Here is an 18,883-nt window from a genome sequence, read left to right as displayed (position 1 = left end):
AAGATGTTCTTAAAGGATGTGTTGAAGTATTAAGGGTGATGTCTGCAACTTTCAAATAGTTCAGAACAGCAGAGAATAAGGTAGAAGGGACAGGGATGGAAGCCGGACATCTCTGAATGTACATTGTTTCATACTTTTGACTGTGGAAACACCTTTTTTGTTTTGTTTTGTTTTTTGCTGAGGAAGATTTGGCCTGAGCTAACATCTGTGCCAATCTTCCTCTATTTTGTATGTGGGTTGCCTCCATGGCATGGCCACCAACGAGTGGTATAGGTCCATGCCTGGGAACCAAGCCTGGGCTGCTGAAGCAGAATGTGCCAAACTTACACCAGGCCACAGGGCCAGCCCCAACGTCTAATTTTTCATAATCTAAAAAAATAAGGAAAAGAAAGAAATCCCTAAAAATTCAAAACAAACTGAAACAAATGAAACTAACTCTATATCAAGTTGTTGGCACAACTGTTTCATATAAGAATTGTTTCAGGTTGTGTTAAAACACAGTTCTTCCATTCATTGCCTCCAAGAGAAAAAGAATTGCAATGAAATCTTAAACTGCATTCAGTAGTCGTCGTCTTTGTAATAATACTGGTATTTTATTTTGATAAAAATATGTAGTTTAAAATTGAGACCCTACATTACGTATTTTAAAATTATATGTTAGACTAAAGCAAATAAGTGGTTTTGCTAATGTTAATGGAGACTAACATTTTTAATGCAAATGAAAAGAGATACAGATACAAAAATCAAAGAGTAAACACCCTATAATCTTTCACTTTAATTGGAAATATCAGAATGAACTCGTGGGTTTTTCTCTTTCTAAAAAATATATATTTCCCTAGCTAAGTCCATGGAAAAAGTAGCTATAATGACAACCCAGTAAAAATGAGCAACCCTAATGCCCAGATTGTGGTCTCTAACTACTATTTCTGACTAGACGGAACCAAGGATCCTTGGGAAAATAACTGATTCCAGATCTGGGGCAGGATTTGTGCAAAATGAGTATGGGGCATCTTGTGCCAGAAAGCTACAAAGTCCTCCAAGACTGCTGAGGTTGAGTTAAAAGGACCCAGGAGTCAATCTGAAGAGACTTGCCACTGGCCAAAGATGGGACATTTCGTGCAGCAGTAAGAATGACTGCAGTGACTTGAGGCACGTCAAATATGTTTGAAAACGTACATGTATAGTGATACTTATACACACATACCTCATTGGTCACCTTTGAAGGATGCTAGGAACCAATTCACTTTTGAAAAGGTGGGTTTTTTGTTTTGTTCTGTTTTTTCATTAAAAAAAAATCAAGCATGTTCTGTCTTTCCTGTATGTGAACAAGTAACCAAATTCCTGATGCAGGGGAAGTTATTTATGAAAGAATCACTAATAATTGCAGAGAAAATGATAAAATTCGAAAACCACTGTTTTCCAAACACTAGTGAAGTAATGGATACAGGTAATGATCAAGGGCTGCTAAAACGATTCATGGAAAGGTTGACTGGGCTCCTGACAGTGGATGGAACAGGACGACACTGCTGACCTTGGCATCACCCAAGGACAGCTAGACAGCATGTGCTCCTCATGGGATACAAAAGGATACATTACAACAGCGCTACCTATGAAGCCTCCTTTCACCAAGTTAAACCTAAATTGAATCAAGCTTCTGACAGTCACTACAGTATATGAGAAAGGGGGCGGGGCCAGTGAGGAACAAGTGAAACAATGTAACTAAATCCAAAATGTGAGACATCCTATAGGACAATTGATCCAGTTTCTTCAACAAATAGAAGGCAAAAAAAGGGGAGGGGAGGAGAAAGAAAGAGGGAGGAAGGGAAAAAGAAAAAGTCAAGGAAAGAGAAATTCATAGATTAAAAAAGACAAGATTTTTTTTATTGAGTTAATGATAGGTTACAATCTTGTGAAATTTCAGTTGTACATTAATGTTTGTCATTCGTGTTGTAGGTGCACCACTTCACCGTTTGTGCCCACCCCCCACCCCACCTTTCCCCTGGTATCCACTAAACTATTCTCTTAGTCCACATTTTTAAATTCCTCATATGAGTGGAGTCATACAGAGATTGTCCTTTTCTATCTGGCTTATTTCACTTAACATAATTCCCTCAAGGTCCATCCATGTTATTGCAAATGGAATGATTTTGTTCTGTTTTGCAGCTGAGTAGTATTCCATTGTATATATGTACCACATCTTCTTTATCCATTTGTCTGTTGATGGGCACTTAGGTTGCTTCCATGTCTTGGCTATTGTAAATAATGCTGCAATGAACATTGGGGTACATAGGACTTTTGGGATTGCTGACTTCAAACTCTTTGGATAAATACTCAGTAGTGGGATGGCAGTTGTATTTTTAATTTTTTGAGGAATCTCCATACTGTTTTCCATAGTGGCTGCACCAGTTTGCATTCCCACCAGCGGTGTGTGAGGGTTCCTTTTTCTCCACAACCTCTCCAACATTTGTTACTATTAGTTTTAGATATTTTTGTCATTCTAATGGGTGTAAGGTGATATCTTAGTGTAGTTTTGATTTGCATTTCCCTGATGATCAGCGATGATGAGCATCTTTTCATATGCCTATTGGCCGTCCGTATATCTTCTTTGGAGAAATGTCTGTTCATGTCTCCAGCCCATTTTTTGATTGGGTTGTTTGATTTTTTGTTGTTGAGTTGTGAGAGTTCTTTATATATTATGGATATTAAGCCTTTGTCAGATATATGACTTGCAAATATTTTTTCCCAGTTAGTGGGTTGTTTTTTTGTTTCAATCCTGTTTTCATTTGCCTTGAAGAAGCTCTAAAAAAGACTTAAGATTTTAAAAGCTGAAACAACTTGAGCAACAAAATAACTAAAATGGTGCTGACTTATAACCCAAAGTATAAAATATCCGTGAATCCATACTGATATAAACGATTTCATAATTAAATAAAGGGGACAGAATAGGCAAATCCCGTGTAGAACACCTAATAATTTATGTAGATAACTCCACTCTCGAGGTGGAACTTAACTCCCCACCTGCGGAGTGTGGGCTGCGAGTAATGACTTCCAAAGAGCATGGAAAGGGAACCAAACAGAAGGTAACTTTATAGTGGAGAAACCTGACAAGCGCTATCTTAGCTAGGAGGGCAAAGTCAACATCATCAGTGCTAAGTCATGTTGATGGTATGTACCCTTGATATGACAGGATATGATGACAATTGCACTTTACCTATGTTGTCTTCTCCCCACAATACCCATAACCCCAGCCTAATGCTAAGAAAAATAGCAGATCCAAAATAGGGATATTCTATAAAATACCTCACCAGTAATCTTCAAAACGGTCAAATGCATGAAAAACAAGGAAATGTAAAAAACTGTCACAAGCAAGAGGAGCCTAAGGAAAGATGACAACTAAATGTAACATGGTACCTGGCATGAAATGCTTGGACAGAAAAGAGATTAGGCAAGCATGAAGGAAATCTGACTCAAGTATAGACTAGGAAATGATGGGGCGGGGCGGGGTGAGGAAGGCTTCCTATTCTCTTACCACATCTCTAGCACGGAAGCAAACAAAAGCCAGTATTTAACAAGCATTCGTTGGTGCTGATTCAGACTGGGACTTCAAGAAACCAAGTCAGCCAATAAAATTAAGTTTTGACAGAAAAATAGACTAAGCAACCAAGTGCAACGTGTGGATCTTATTTGGATCCTGACTTTACAATACAGGTACTACTGTATAGACATTTTGAGGCAGGGAAAATGGAACACAGTCTGAGTGTTAGATGATACTAAGAAATTAATATTCTTGGATATGAAAATGCCATGTTTTTTTTTTTAAGAAGTCCTTATCTGAGAGACATTATGAAGCATTTATGGGTGAATTGATAGATGTCTTGAATTTGCTTTAATATACTCATGCAAAAAAATAAACAGAAGTATAGACGAAACAAGAAGGGTAGAACAAGCACAACCAGAGGCACTCACAACTATACAACTGTGTACTGGGAGGCTTTGGGAAGGAGGAGAAAAAAAACAATTGGCGACGGATGTTAACTAAGGTGCCAATCTTAAAGAAAAAAAAAGTAAAACATAGTAATTGTTGAAGGGTACATGGAGGTTGATTATATTATTCTCTCCGCTATTGTATTTTTGAAAGTACTCAAATAAAAACATTTTGAGAACTACAAAACAAAGGAGGTCAGCTGTGTCCCAAGAAAGGGCGCAGAGACCAAACCTACACACGTGACCTTCTGAGTTGACGTATTTGACTGCCTCTCGGCCATTGCATGAACTATTCCTCCTAGCCAGAATCTCTCTCCCTATTTTCATCCAGCAAGTTTTCAGATATCACCTCCTCCAGGAAGCCTGGATCAGGCTCCTCCTCTGAGCTTCCCAGACCATGTACCCGGTCTTTCTGGGAGTTACAGTCAGGTAGCCGTCCATCTACCCCACGGGGGAGCCCTCGGCCCCAAGTTGTCTCCATCTCGCCCAGCCCTGGGCTGATGGGGACTTCCGTGTGTTTCAAAACTCCCGGAACGGGCCTCGCGGGGGCACGGCAACAACCTCCGAACTTTCCTAAGCTCTCAAAGGTCTAGTTTCCATTTTAGGGACCGGGCCAACAGACTTTACAGCGCTCTCATTAGCCCAGGTTCCTCCATGAAGGCGTGGCCGTCTCGCTTGGCTACACTCTCCTAAACCCAGGTTCTTCCGCTGGTGCGTTTTTCCGGCATTCTGTTGGCCTATATTCCTCCTTGGGGCGGGCCCTCCGGGTGCGATCACATTCTCATTGGCCCGCTCTCCAAAAGCGGCACGCCCCCGCGTTGGCGTAGGATGTCGTTCTCCGATGCCGGTCGCTTTCGCTGATACGTCATCCGCAGGCGCCCACCCTGACGAAGCCCGAGAGTAGACAGCGGAACCGGCGGAGGCTGCTGAGCCCAGGCGGTAGTAGCGGCGACAGCGACGGCAGAAGCGATGGCTGGGGCGGGGCCAGCCCCGGGACTCCCGGGTGCAGGAGGGCCTGTGGTCCCGGGCCCTGGCGCCGGCATCCCGGGCAAGAGCGGCGAGGAACGCTTGAAGGAGATGGAGGCGGAGATGGCCCTGTAAGGCCCGCGACAGGGAGTGATAAAAGCCGTCCTAGAGCTACAGCTGCCGAGCCCTGGAGCCTCCAGGCCTCGATAGGCCCGACATATGGCTCTCATGGGGGAATGGGACCTTCGGGACTGTGGGGGCGGGAGTGAAAGTTGGCGGGGGTGAAGGTGCTGTCGCGATGTACCTAGCGTTCCAGGATTGGTGCAAGGTCCTGAGCTGTGGTGTCCTTCCTGCTCCCCCAGGTTTGAGCAGGAGGTTCTGGGGGCTCCAGTAACCGGAATCCCGACTGCGGTGCCCACGGTCCCCACGGTAGAAGCGATGCAGGTCCCGGCAGCTCCTGTGATCCGCCCAATTATCGCGACTAACACATACCAGCAGGTACGGCCGAGCTAAGGCATGTAAGTCAGAGAGCACAGTATCTGGAACACAGGAAGTGTTTGTATACAGAGAGCTGTTGACATGTTGGCTTGATTAATTAGCATGACAAATATTTTATGTGCCAGGCACTGAGGACGCAATAATGACTGATAAACTATGTTTCTGCCCCTGCGGAGCTTATATTCTAGAGCATGTTGTCCAGTAGAACTTTGTGCAACGATGGAAATGTTCTGTGTCTGTTTAAAAGTTATATTTAAGTTAAATAGTTCCTCAGTCTCAGTCACGTTAAAGTGTTCAATAGTTAGCTATATATGATTAGTGGAGGAAGAGACTACTAAAAAGAAAACAAGTAAATGAAACTTGTTCATTCTGTCAACAAATAATTATTGCACGCCTTCTGTGCACCAGGGACTATTCCAGGCGTTAGGCATATAGCAGAGAACAAAACAGAGAAAAAGAATCACTATCTTTCTGGAGTTTACATTTTGCTAGGGAGAGACAGGTCAAAGTAGAGTAAGAAAGGCAGAGGTTTATCAGTCCTTTCTGAAAGGGAAAGTCCTTTCTGAGGAGATGACATTGAAGCAGATATAAAGGACATGATGGAACCATGCAGCCCATTCCCAGGAGAGAGAACTGCCAGTACAAGGACCACAGACAGGTGCATCCCTGACATGTTGAAGGAACAGCAGGGAGAACAGCATGCCTGGAGTGGAGTGAGCAAGGCAGGGAGTGGGAGGAGGTGAGGACAGAGAAGTGATAGAGACCAGATCTGGTAGGGCCTTGTGGGCCACCACAAGGATCTTAGTTTTTGCTCTGAGATGGGAAGCTGTTGAAGGATTTTGAGCAGAGGAGTGATATGGTCCAACTTAGATGTTAACAGAGTCACTCTGGCTCTGTTTGGAGAGCAGACTTTAGGGGGCAAGAGCAGACCAAGGAGACTAAAGAAGAGGCTACCATAATAAACTAGGCAAGAAATAATGGTGGCTAGGACCAGGGTGGTGGCATGGGAAGTGGAGAGGACAGGCTGGACATAATTTCAGGTAGTGCTAAGTGTTTTGGGGGAGATAAAGCAGGATGATGAGAGAAGTTGCTACTGAGAGGGACAAAGGACAGCTTTAGCTAGTATGATCCCAAAAGCGTCCCTGAAAAGTGACATTTTAGCTGAGACCTAAAGGTTGACAGCTAGCCATCCCCACAGAGTGCAAAGAATGAAAACTCTTGGCCTCCCAGGATGAGCCAGCCAGGGTAGCGTGGGGGTACTAAGTCAGGCCCCTCACCCACCCTCCTCCCCAACAGGTCCAACAGACTCTGGAGGCCCGGGCAGCTGCTGCAGCCACAGTGGTTCCTCCCATGGTGGGTGGCCCTCCTTTTGTGGGTCCAGGTAAGTAAGGAGTGGCAGGGTGAGGGAGGCAGGGGATGAGTCGGGTGGTAAAAAGGGATGCCCAGGACTCTCCTCCCACCATCATCATCTCTCCCCTCCCAACAGTTGGCTTTGGCCCTGGTGATCGGAGTCACCTGGACAGTCCAGAGGCTCGAGAAGCCATGTTCCTGCGGCGAGCAGGTAAGTCTGGGGCCGGGACCCCCACATCTAACCAAGCACTCTGGTCTCGACTACTTCAGCCTCTTGCCTAAATCATTGCTGTACCTCACTCTCTGCATTTCATCCCCACACTGATCTTATCTTCCTAAAGCACAAAGCTCATCATGTACTTCTTCAGTTTAGCCTTAGTAAGGCTTAACTTTGTCATTGCAGGCCAACCTCCTTCCTGTTCCTCCTAATCCCTACCCTTTGCTGTGTTTCTCTGTAACACTTAATCCCTTATAACAAGCTGTGCAGTTTATTTATTTATTATGGTTATCATCCTTTGCTTTGTCTAAAACATAAGCTCCATGAGGGGCTGAAGTCTTGGTATCTGCCACATAGTAAGCAGTACTCTGTGCTCTCTGTTGATAGGATGCTCAAACCATCAAACAAGCGCCAGGCTCCTCGCCTGGCCCCTTGCAGAGAGAGATCCCACATCCTCCCCACGCGCCCGCGACATTGCTGGGGTGTGCCAGCAATGCTCTTATTGCGGGCCCTTTTCGCCCCTGCTCACTGTCACCCAACTATAATCTTCCAAAACCTGGCAACCAAACCAAAATCAAACTAACTAAAATCTATCCTCTCCACAGGTCATTTTGCTTTTTGTTGTTCAAGTGGCTTCTATACACAGTTTTTGTGACATAACTTCCTTGTGTGTATGGAAAGAATATGTGTTCTGCAAAGCTGTGGTATAATCTCTATTAGATCAAACTTGCCAAGTGTGTTACTTAAATCCTCTTACACTTTTTTATCTGTTATCTGAGAAATCTTAACATCTCTTACCCTTGAGTATGGTTTTGATCAAAATGCAAATCTGACCTAGTCACCCTGCCCAGCTTCCAACCCTTCTGGGGCTCCTGGTGCCCTTGAGGGGACACCTACGGTTCAGCCACCAAGACTATGCTTGGATGCCTGCTGACCTCTTTACCATCCTCCTATGATGCTCTCCAACTCCCCACTTCCTCTATTACGACTATCCTAAACTGAAAAGGGAAAAGATTTTGTTTATAAATGTTCTTTGTCAGTAATATTGCCACTCACCCTTTGCCTGACCAATTCTTCATGATCCTTTGGGTCTCATTCTCACAGGTCCTTTTCTCGAGGAAGCCTCTTTCTCCAGGAAGCCTTCTCTAATCTTCTTGGCTGGGTCAGAGGGCTCCTCTGGGCTCCCAGCACTCCCTGGCTTCCCCTTCCTAGCCCCGATCACTCTGCCTGGGCTTTCCTCCATCCTGCCCCTGATCATTCCAAGCTGTCACTCTCTTTGGACTCTCTGTGTCACTCTCTCTGCTCTGGACCAGAGCTCCCTGAGATGCTGAGTCTTTTGGTCTGTCCCTAGCCTTGCCCAGGACAGGGCCAGACCCAGAGGAGATCCTCATTCGTAAATTTTTGCTAAATGAACACATGAAAAGACCGTTACTTCAGCCAGAAGGCTCCCCCAACTCTTCTCCACGATTTCTTGGATGCTGAGAGTACCCACACACACACATCTTGCCCCAAGTGCCCTGGTCCCCCATGACACACACCCCCCCATCTCTCTCTCCCACAGCTGTGGCCCCTCAGAGGGCCCCTATCCTGCGTCCAGCCTTCGTCCCCCACGTGCTACAGAGAGCAGGTGAGGGGCCAGGGTCATCATCCCTGCCACATAACTCCCCCCCAGCCTTCCAACTCCCCCACTAACACCCTGACAGATTCTGCTCTTTCTTCTGCAGCAGGTGGTCCCCGCCCTATGGCCCTGCGGCCCCCTCACCAGGCGCTCGTGGGCCCCCCTCTGCCTGGGCCACCTGGACCACCTATGATGCTGCCACCAATGGCTCGGGCCCCAGGCCCCCCCCTGGGCTCCATGGCTGCTCTGAGGCCTCCCCTGGTGAGTGTGGACAGGGAGCCAATGGTCAGAAGTAGCGTGGGTGGGAGACCCTCCATCCTGGCCTGATGGGCTGTGTCTAAGACTGCCTTTCTCCCGGCTTTTCCTGTCTCTGCCCTCTCACTCTCTAACTTTGTCTCTCTCTTTCCTTACTTCTCTCTGTGGCTGAATCTTTCTGGTTTTCTTTCTTTCTGGGAGGAAAGTATAGAGAAAGACAAAGCTATGAGTGGATTTCTATCTCCTTATCTCTCTTTTTTCTTTGATTGTCCTTCTCTGTTTTTCTATCTTCATGGCTTTCTCTCTCCCTGTGTCTGTGTGTGTGTCTGTCTGCCTGTCTCTCTGCCTGTCTTTCTCTGTCTCTGTGTTTCTATCTCTGCCTGTCTTTCTCTGTCCCTGTTTGTGTGTGTGTCTGTCTGACTGTGTCCATCTCTATTCCTGTCTTTCTCTGTCCCTGTGTCTGTCTCCATATGTATGTGTCTGCCTGTCTTTCTCTGTCCCTGTGTCTGTCTCCGTGTGTATGTCTGCCTCTGTATGTATGTCTGCCTCTCTGCCTGTCTTTCTCTGTCCCTGTGTGTGTCTCTGTGTATATGTGTCTGTCTGTCTGTCTCTCTGCCTTTCTCTGTCCCTGTGTCTGTCTCTAACTAGAGCCTCCTTTCTCTGTCTAGGCATCTCTTGCTTGCTCTCTGGCGCCCAGGCCCTTGCTTTGTTGTACAGGATGGGGATGGGACTAAGGTCTGAGGCTGTGATCTGACCCCCCGCCCCCGTACCCTTCCCTTGCCCACAGGAAGAGCCTGCAACACCCCGAGAGCTGGGCCTAGGCCTGGGGTTAGGCCTGAAAGAGAAGGAAGAGGCAGTGGTGGCGGCGGCAGCTGGGCTGGAAGAGGCTAGCGCAGCAGTGGCTGTGGGGGCAGGAGGTGCCCCAGCTGGCCCTGCAGTCATTGGGCCCAGCCTCCCACTGGCACTAGCCATGCCTTTGCCGGAGCCTGAGCCCCTGCCCCTTCCCTTGGAAGTTGTGCGAGGCCTACTGCCCCCACTGCGTATTCCTGAGCTCCTGTCCCTGCGTCCACGGCCCCGGCCCCCACGGCCTGAGCCGCCCCCTGGCCTCATGGCTCTTGAGGTAAGCAGGGAGCATAGCAGTGGGGGGACAGAAAGGGCTAGCTGGGCAGACAGGAGCCCATGGGCTTCCACACACAGAAACACATGTGGTCTTCTATCCATGGAGGTAGGAGGGATGCAAGAAATTGGAGGGGCTGGGAGGACATGAGGGAGAGGGAGGCAAACACATATGCCACACCCAGAAGCACATCCAGTCCTTTAACTATGGAGGTGGCTGGGGGGGTGGGTGGGGCAAAGGAAGGTAGGAGAGCGCGAAGGGGGCAGGTGAGTCCAGAAGACTCCAACACCAAGCCCTTTGCACCCTCTCCCCTTTCCTCTGCAGGTCCCAGAGCCCCTGGGTGAGGACAAGAAGAAAGGAAAGCCAGAGAAATTGAAACGCTGCATTCGCACAGCAGCTGGGAGCAGCTGGGAGGACCCTAGCCTGCTGGAGTGGGATGCAGGTAAGGGGGCTGAAGTGCAAGGTCATGCATGGCTCAGCCAAGGGAAGGTGACCCAGGGATCTCCACACCTCTCTCTAGGGCAGGCGCTCTTGTCAGCCCGCCTCATGGAGGGCTAGACTGTGGCTCTGAGGGGCAGGCCCTCCCCTGGCCACCGAACAGACCTGACAGAAGTGATTGGCACCTGGGACCTTCTGGCCTCTTTTATTCATGAGGGGCCTGGCTTGCTGAAGGTGAAAGGGCATTGTTTTCTCTCCCAACTTTTTATGAAAACTTGCACACTGCCTTGCCCAGTGAACAGCCCTATATCTACCACCTCCATGCAGCAGCCAACATTTTGCTCTGTTCACTTCATCCCTCTGGGTATTGGTATGGTTTTTTGGGTTTTGCTCATTCATTTGAAGTAAGTTATAAATGAAGTTATCACTTCACTCCTAAATACCTCAGTCTTCATCTCCTAGGAAAAGTGATACTCTCTTTCATCTCATAATACCGTGAACACATCTAAAAAAAATGAACAATGGTGCTATGGTAGCTCATAGTCTGTTTATATTCATATTTCCTTAGTTGTCTCCAAACTATTAGAGCTATTTTTTTCCCCTGAACCAGGATGCATGCAGTTTTGTGTCACTAGATTATCTTTTAATGAGGGTGGTCTCTCTCCCACTGCTTTGTCTTGTGTATAATATTTTTTTGAAGTGTCCAGACCAGTTGTTTTGTAGAAGCTCCCACCCTCTGAGTTTGTCAGACTGTTTCCTCCTGGGGTGGCCTGACTTGTTCTCAAAGAGTATCCTTATTCACCACAGAAACCAGGGGGCAACCACAGTGGTAGTCAAGAAAATGGACCAACCTCCCATCCCAGTCCTTGACTTCTGCCTCTTCTCCAGGGACTGCCCACCCTCCCCAGGCCAGGGCCATGGCAGTGTCGGCCCACACTTGGCCATAGCAGGCTGTGGACCCTAGTTCTGTGACCTTGGGCGAGTCACTTAGCCCTTCAAGCCTCATTTCCCTCATCTCCAGCAAGGGGATAATAATAATATGCGCCTCGTCGGGGAAGGGTTCCTCTGGGCTTGAGCATGTTCAGTCAAAGGCCTCTCTGTGCCTTGGTGTAAAAGTGCCAGATGTGTGATTCCGGAGTGTCGGGTAAGTGGTTCTGTTGTAGCCGGCAGTTCATTTTGGCGTGTCCGGCATGTGGGTCCTGCGAGTCAAGCAGGTGGTTCCGGCGTGCTCGGCAGGTGGTCCAGGCGTGTCCGGCAGGTGGTTCCAGTCTGTCCAGGACGTGGTTCCAGCGTGTCCGGCTCAGGCCTGGCCCAGGGGATGAGCCCAGGAATGGCAGCTGAGGTCAGCCTTGGAGAAGAGTCAGGCAGTGTGTTCCCGTTTCAGGGACTCAAGGGGGAATTAGATTGGGCTTTGCAGAGGAAGCAGAGCTGAGGAAAGATGAAGTCTCTGGTACCAAGGTGCCACTGTGGGAACCGGTGGGTGTCAGAGGCCCAGGGGATGTCCATGGGAGGTGTCCAGTAGGCCAAGGGATGCTGGTGGCTCAGAGGAGAGGCCAGGGCTGGCACAGAGTTGGGGGCTTCATTATAGGAATGGGTGAGAGGGCCCTGGGGTAGGGGAGGGCAGTGCAGTTGGTTAAAAGTGAGGACTCTGAAGCCAGATGCCTGAGTTCTTGCCCCAGCTTTGCCACGTCCTGGCTGAGACACTTTGGGCAGGTGACTTGGCCTCTCTGTGCCTTGGTGTAAAAGTGCCAGATGTGTGAAAACCTCATGAGTGCCCAGCAGAAAGCCTAGCATGGGGTAAATACATACAGGTGTTGGCTGTTATTCCTCAGAAGGCCCCGGGCAGAGACTGCCGGGGATACAGAGGGAGAAGGGCTTGGGGCATGCCTCCAGAGAAGAGAGGGTATTTCAATAAAGTAAACACTGCGCCAGGCATCTGCATCCTCTGACCTCCTCTCTCCCAACCCCAGATGACTTCCGGATCTTCTGTGGGGATCTGGGCAATGAGGTGAACGATGACATCTTGGCACGCGCCTTCAGCCGCTTCCCATCCTTCCTTAAGGCTAAGGTGATCCGCGACAAGCGCACGGGCAAGACCAAGGGCTATGGCTTCGTCAGCTTTAAGGATCCCAGCGACTATGTGCGCGCCATGCGTGAGATGAATGGTGGGTGAAGCCTCCCCTAGGGACGTTGGGTATGGCAGGCCTCTGGCCTAAGCCTGACCCCAAGCCTGACCTTGAACCCTGCATTCCCACAGGGAAGTATGTGGGCTCACGCCCCATCAAGCTGCGCAAGAGCATGTGGAAGGACCGGAACCTGGATGTGGTGCGCAAGAAGCAGAAGGAGAAGAAGAAACTGGGCCTGAGATAGGGTCTGTGGCCAGGCACCCGCTCCCATCCGGCCGGGCGCTGGCTCCTCGCCACGCTTCTCTTTGGAAAACCCTTAACTATCCACCCACTCATCCTCCCCAAAACCAGTTTCAATAAATTTACGTTCATTTCCATCCCTGGCTGGGCTTGGAAGCACTCTATGGGGAGTAGGGTTTGGCATGTCCCCACCTGGGAATAGTGGGGAGCCTTGAAAGTTCACCCAGACAAACATGCACATGGGTATTTTTCAGTCCCTACTTGGGTGCCCACTGCATTTTGTCAAACCTCCTAAGTGCACACTGAGTCCAGCTCATTCCACAGAGGAGGAAGCGGAGCTTTATGGCAGGGCTGAAGCCAAGCCAGGGCTCGGCCCTGTGGCCGCCTGACTCCAGCTTTTTTCTCAGCACCAGGGTAGGGGGTCTTCTGGGCCCTGCTCCTCTGCGCTCACAGCCTTCTAGGCTTTCATCCATTCAGGAAACTCTCACCAAGGGCCTGGACAGTGCTGGGGACACAGTGGCGACTGCATTAGTCCTGGGCCCTGTTCCCTCAGAGCTCAGGTTTGAGTGGCAAAAGATAGGTCTGCTGCCAGACAGTGACAGCCCAGAGTGGTCAGGCTTGGGATGGGGAGGCTGTGTGCTGACCTGGGAGTCAGGGAGGGCTTCCTGAAGGAACCAGCCACTTCGGAGACCATTTCACTCTCTCTTCCAGTCTCTGCAGTTCTCAGCCTCTGGCTCTCTCAGATGTTTTCCACTTTCTTCACTCTGCCAAAACCCAGCTGACTTCTCTTGCTCTGTCTCTTCGTCTGGGTCTCTGTGAGTGCCCTCTGGTTCTTCTCTCTTTCTGAGTGACTGTAGCTCTCTGAGTCTCTATTCTCTCTCTGCATCTGGGAGTCTCCCCCATTCTCTTTTTCCCACCTCCAAGCTTGTCTCTGCCTGTCTGAAGAAGTGTCCATGCAGGACTTGAATGCCAGACTGAGAGCTTTGACTTACCCTGAAGGCAGCTGCAAGCCCTGAGAAGCTGAGACAAAGTTCAAGGAGGGGACTGGCATCACAGATCCGCACTTAGAAAGAGCCCTGAGACTCCCACGCTCTGGCTGGAGGGCTGGAAGGAGGCCCAGGCAGGGACCAGGCAAAGGGAGATCGCATGGTTCCTGCATGGGGAGGGGAGAAGGCACAGCCGTCAGAGCCCAGGATTGGGAAGGGGTAAGAGGGGGAGGGGGGAAACAATGCCAAGGCCTCTCTGGGAAGCTGGTCACCCAGGAGAGGTGTCAAATTTCCTAAGTTCCCATCTTCCTCCCTTACTGCCCCCACTCTGACGTCACATTTTCCAGTCTGGAGAGAGGGGTGAGGGCCTCCCTCCCTGGCAGGAAGTGCCCTTCAGCCCCTACCACCTGAGCTGGACCACCCAGCCCCAGAACCTTCAAACCCCACCCCCATCACTAGCCTTCCCTACTCCTAACTCCCTTCTACTCACTGCAACCATGGAGGCAAAGGAGGAGATGGGAGAGAGAAGGATTCCAGATTGGAGGGTTTTAAATGTGTGCCTTAAAGTCCTGAGGATCAAGAGGAAGCTCAATGGCAGGGTTGAGAGACAGATGGACAGAGATGGAGGAAATACAGCAAGCAGAGAGGGAGAGAAGGGGAAGGAGGTAGACAGATGAGAGATGAGAACTATGGATCAGAGACAGTACAATGGGAAGGAAGATGGGGAGAAAACCCAGAGAAAGATGGAGACAGACAGATAAAGAGATGGGAGAGACATGGGGAGGGACTGCGTGATGTGACATCACTGGAGTCAGGTCTGGTGCAGAGACCCACAGCCAGGGACATCAACCCAGGGCAGAGAGAGATGGAGAGACAGAGAGACAAGACAGAGGCCGGCTTCAGAGAGAGGAGGCCCCAGGCCTGCTGGGGCACAGCAGGTCAGGACTCGCTTTGGGCCCCTGGGTTAGAGGGATGGAGGGACTAGGGATGCCCCAGGGCTCTGTGGCTCCAATGCTTGGTTCAATCCCAGCATCCCCCACACGCCCGCCGTGTGACCTAGTCAGCGCCCTCCCTCCTGAGGCCCAGTTTCCCTTCTGTAACATGGACAGAAGAGCAGTGTCCACACCGCTATTCCTCCCACCCCCAGAATGGCAAGTGGTTAATGATCAAGCTGGGTGAATATTGGAAAATGCCCAGATTAAAGGGGTTATTTTTAAGGGTAAATATTTACTTATTAATATAGCAGGATGGGTACAAGGCTCTGAAGCCAAGCTACCTGGGTTTGGGGTTGTCAGATGTAGGAAATAACAAGATAGCCACTTAAATTTGAACTTCAGATAAACAACAAATAATTTTTTAGTATAAGTATGTCCCGAATATTGCATATATGTATGTATATGATGTATGTATACATGGGGGGGGCGGTTCTGAATCATTTGAAGCAAGTTACAGACATGATAACACTTCACCCCTAAATATCTCAGTGTTCATTTCCTTATAGAGCATCTTTCATATAATACCATTATCACATCTAAGAAAATTAATAATTCTATAGCTCATATTCAGTTCATACTCAAATTTCCCCGTTTGTCCCAGACTATTATAGCATGGAAGGGCATGGACTCTGGAGATGAAGAGAAGCAGGAGGAAGCCGCCTCAATTTCCCCTTTCATAGTAAGACTAGTACCTACCTCATAAGAGGATTAAATGAAGGCCCGTGGCACAGGTGGTGGTGTGCAATGAGCCCTCAGTAAATGTTAGCTATTATTATCACTGTTGTTTATATTGTTGGTGTTATTGTTATTATAATGGACACTCCTCAGGAGCAGCCCCAGAACGTGCTCCTCAAAGCCCTTCCCCGGCTTCCTGAACCGCCAAAGGAGGAGAACGCGACCTGGTCGGGGACCCCGGGTCAGCCTCCCCCCCCACCATATCCCCCCGAGTCCCCCTGCGGGTTGTGACGTCGACCGACCGGGGGTCTGGCCGGAAATCCCCCTTCCTGTTGCAGATAAGCCTGGCGCAGCCCAGCTGACCCCAGACCCTCCTCCCTCACCACCCCCTGTGTCGCAGGATCAAGCCCCCAAGGCGGAGAACCTGTCCACCCAGCCCCCAGCCCCGCCCGCATCATGCCGTAAACACCCCTCTGTACCCCTGGTCTCGCCCAGTCCGCTGTTCCCCAAGCTCCTGCCCAAGTCCAAGCCACCCCGCAGCAGGACAGCCCCAGCTACCCAGAGGCGAGAGGCGGCGGCCATCCCTGGATAGGGGCGCGGCTCGGCCCCGCCCCGGCCCCTGCAACTCGACCCCAGCCGCGACCCCCAGCTCTGACGTCTCGGAAAATTTCCCCCTGCCCAGGGGGAGGGGGTGCATAGTATGAAATGGGGCTGAGACCCCCGGCTGGGGACAGAGGGACCCGCCAGAGGTGAGCCATGAACTGGGGAACTTGGTGTCTAGGGACCTGGACTCCTGGGTCTGAGGGAGGAGAGGGCTGAGGTTCCTTCCTCTTGGTCTGAGAGAAAAGGACACTGGAGGCCGAGATTCCAGGGTCCTGGGGAAGGAGGGAGCCTGGACTCCTGGGTCTGAGGGAAGCAAGGGCTGGGGCCCAGACTTCAGGGCTCCTGAGTGTCACCAGTTCACCCTTTGCCCTTCCAACCCAGAACGTTCACCACGAGCATCCATGGACTCTTGGAACTGGGATGAAGCACCACCACAGGAAGTGCCCCCGGAGAACAGGCTGTCAGGGCTGGGTAGGCCCCTGGGGCTGAGACAATGTGAGTGGGGAGGGCGCTCAGGTAGGGGCCTCCGCTGACCCTGACCCGACCCTCACTTCCTTACTCCCTGCAGAAGGAGCTGAGCTCGGCTTCTATTTCCCTGAACCGGCGCTCCAAGGGGCCACGCTGACAGCCGACACACGCTGGAAAGCTGGCTGTGCGCTGGGACCCGTGAGCGCTGGGGAAGAAGGTGAGGGGCTGGGTCCCTAGGTCTGAGGGAGGCAGGGGGCGTGCCTGGACTCCTGGGGTTGAATGGGGGACCGGGCTGCAGGCTTGAACTCCCGAGGTAGGAGGAGGAGGAGGGGGCCGGGATCCTGAGTCCTAGGTCTGACTGAGTTGGGGCTGGGGGTAATAACTCTCAGTCCCGGGCAAATAAAAACTACTAGGTGAGCAGTTGAGGGGGGTCTATAAGCATCGCTCACACCCTTCCCTAAGCTGAGCTACGTTCTTGTCTCTCGCAGGGCTCCCGCAGCTGGACTGGGGCTCCGCACTCCCGCACCCGGAAGCCCCATGGGGGGCGGGTGAGTGCTTGCGGAGACGCGAGCGGACAGGAGGACTGGGGTCCTCCCCGTGGCTAGAGGTTTAGACTCCCCGGTCTTCGAAGGGGAACGGGGCTAGGACGGGGGACCCCTGTGTCCTCAAGGTGGCATGGCCTAGATCCGGGAGCCCGGGGCCCCAGGCGCTAGAGCTGAGAGCTGAGACTCCTAGAACCCCCAAGGGGGCGGGGGAGCGGGACACCTGGGCTCCCCTCACTTGGAGCCCGTTCCTCCTCACAGAGCACGCCCCTCAGGCTCTTCCGTGGTCGGGAGACTGGACGGAGCTGGCGCGCACCGGCTCGGACCCTTGGAGCCGCGTCCCCCAGGACCTGGGCCACGTCCCTGCCGACCTGGGCCCCGCCCCCTTCGCCGGTTTGGAAGGGGCAGCAGGCCAGACCTGCACTACCTCCGCCGGCGGGGCCGGCTCGTGGTGGCGCGCCCAGGCCGCCGACTCGGCCAGCTGGGACTGTCCTACGGGCCCCGACGGCGCCGCCTACTGGGGCCAGGGCCCCGGCGGGGAGCCGCGCGCCGACTACACCACTGCGTGGGGCGGGCCTGCGGGCTCGGACCACCCCGCCTCCTGGGACTTGGGGCTGCACGCGGACTGCACCACCGCCTCGAAGGGGTACCGGAGTCCAGATCTCACCGCTCCCTCCGAACCCAGCCAGCAGTCGGACCGCGCAACTTCAGCTCGTTACCCCAAAACCAACCACCGAGGTGAGAGGTCCGCGTGGCGGTCCCGAGGGAGGGAGGCCGCAGTCTAGTGAGGCGGGGCCTGGGAGCCTCAGGGGCCGGACCCGGGGAACCGGCGGGGAGGGGCGGGGCTTAGATGCCTAATCTCTCCAGAGAGGAGGGGGCGGTGGCCCTCGCAACTGAGTCCTGAGTGAGGAGAGAACTAAGACTCGGGTAGTCTTCTAGGGAGCAAGGGACGAGGACCTAGGCCCCTGGATTAGATGAGAGGAAAGAGATGAGGGTCTGGATGCCTGTGTCTCCGAGATGGGGCAGCCAAACTCCTAAATCTCCGAGATGCGCCCCCGGATGCCTGGGGCCCCGAGGCCAACTCCTGAGTCCCTTATATGGAGGGATCTGGATTCGTTAGTCCCCGAGGAGGAGGGGATGCGGCCTCCTGGGTCCTGGGTTGGGAAGACGTGGATCCTTGGACCTTCGAGGTGAGGGAGCCCGGAATCATCGAAGCGACATGGTCTGGGGCCAGGAAGCCTGAGTGTTCATCTGCCTCCACCCTCTAGGTCCCATTCAGCTGTGGCAGTTCCTCCTGGAGCTGCTCCAAGACGCGGCGCGCAGCAGCTGCATCCGCTGGACGGGCAACAGCCGCGAGTTCCAGCTGTGCGACCCCAAAGAGGTGGGGCAGCTTCCCAAACCCGCCAAGTTCGACCCCAGTCTCCTCTTGTTCAACCTGGCCGGGTCCCCAGCCCCTCCCTCATCTCAACCTGGATCGGCCGGGCCTAACCGGTCTCCAGACCAAACCTGAACCCTGTCCCCCGCCCCGCCCCTCCACTGCCAAGCCCCGCCCTCCCTCCCTCTCGGACTTAGCCTGCCCTCCGCCTTAGGTGGCGCGGCTGTGGGGCGAACGCAAGAGGAAGCCGGGCATGAATTACGAGAAGCTGAGCCGAGGCCTGCGCTACTACTACCGCCGCGACATCGTGCGCAAGAGCGGTGGGCGCAAGTACACGTACCGCTTCGGGGGCCGCGTGCCCGGCCTAGCTTATCTCGACTGCCCTGGGTCCGGACAGGGAGCAGCGACCCAATAAAAATATCCCGTCAAA

At 51.9% G+C, this 18,883-nt stretch overlaps 2 protein-coding genes across 3 annotated transcripts; both read left to right on the top strand.

Annotated features, from left to right (window-relative positions):
* Positions 1–4,852: 4,852 nt before the first annotated feature.
* RBM42 (RNA binding motif protein 42) lies at positions 4,853–12,946 on the top strand. 2 transcript variants are annotated; one of them, XM_046681230.1, is made up of 10 exons: positions 4,853–5,081; positions 5,313–5,448; positions 6,745–6,829; positions 6,935–7,009; positions 8,577–8,642; positions 8,719–8,894; positions 9,676–10,008; positions 10,330–10,447; positions 12,414–12,608; positions 12,701–12,946. In XM_046681230.1, the coding sequence occupies exons 1-10, from the start codon at positions 4,954–4,956 to the stop codon at positions 12,811–12,813; spliced, it is 1,425 nt and encodes a 474-aa protein (XP_046537186.1). In that variant the 5' UTR covers positions 4,853–4,953; the 3' UTR covers positions 12,814–12,946. The 2 variants fall into 2 exon arrangements, with proteins under 2 accessions (XP_046537186.1, XP_046537187.1); XM_046681231.1 differs by lacking the exon at positions 8,577–8,642 and having other exon boundaries at positions 4,855–5,081; positions 8,740–8,894.
* A 3,176-nt stretch (positions 12,947–16,122) lies between these two features.
* On the top strand, positions 16,123–18,883 carry ETV2 (ETS variant transcription factor 2). The gene is made up of 6 exons (XM_046681345.1): positions 16,123–16,539; positions 16,637–16,720; positions 17,004–17,084; positions 17,340–17,816; positions 18,347–18,459; positions 18,668–18,883. Exons 1-6 carry the CDS (start codon positions 16,470–16,472, stop codon positions 18,866–18,868), a joined length of 1,026 nt encoding a protein of 341 aa, XP_046537301.1. The 5' UTR covers positions 16,123–16,469; the 3' UTR covers positions 18,869–18,883.

The sequence above is a fragment of the Equus quagga genome, chromosome 13, assembly GCF_021613505.1.
Source record: "Equus quagga isolate Etosha38 chromosome 13, UCLA_HA_Equagga_1.0, whole genome shotgun sequence".
Lineage (NCBI taxonomy): Eukaryota > Metazoa > Chordata > Mammalia > Perissodactyla > Equidae > Equus > Equus quagga.
Note: the sequence above shows the minus strand (reverse complement) of the source record. Positions and strands in the feature narration are given on the sequence as shown.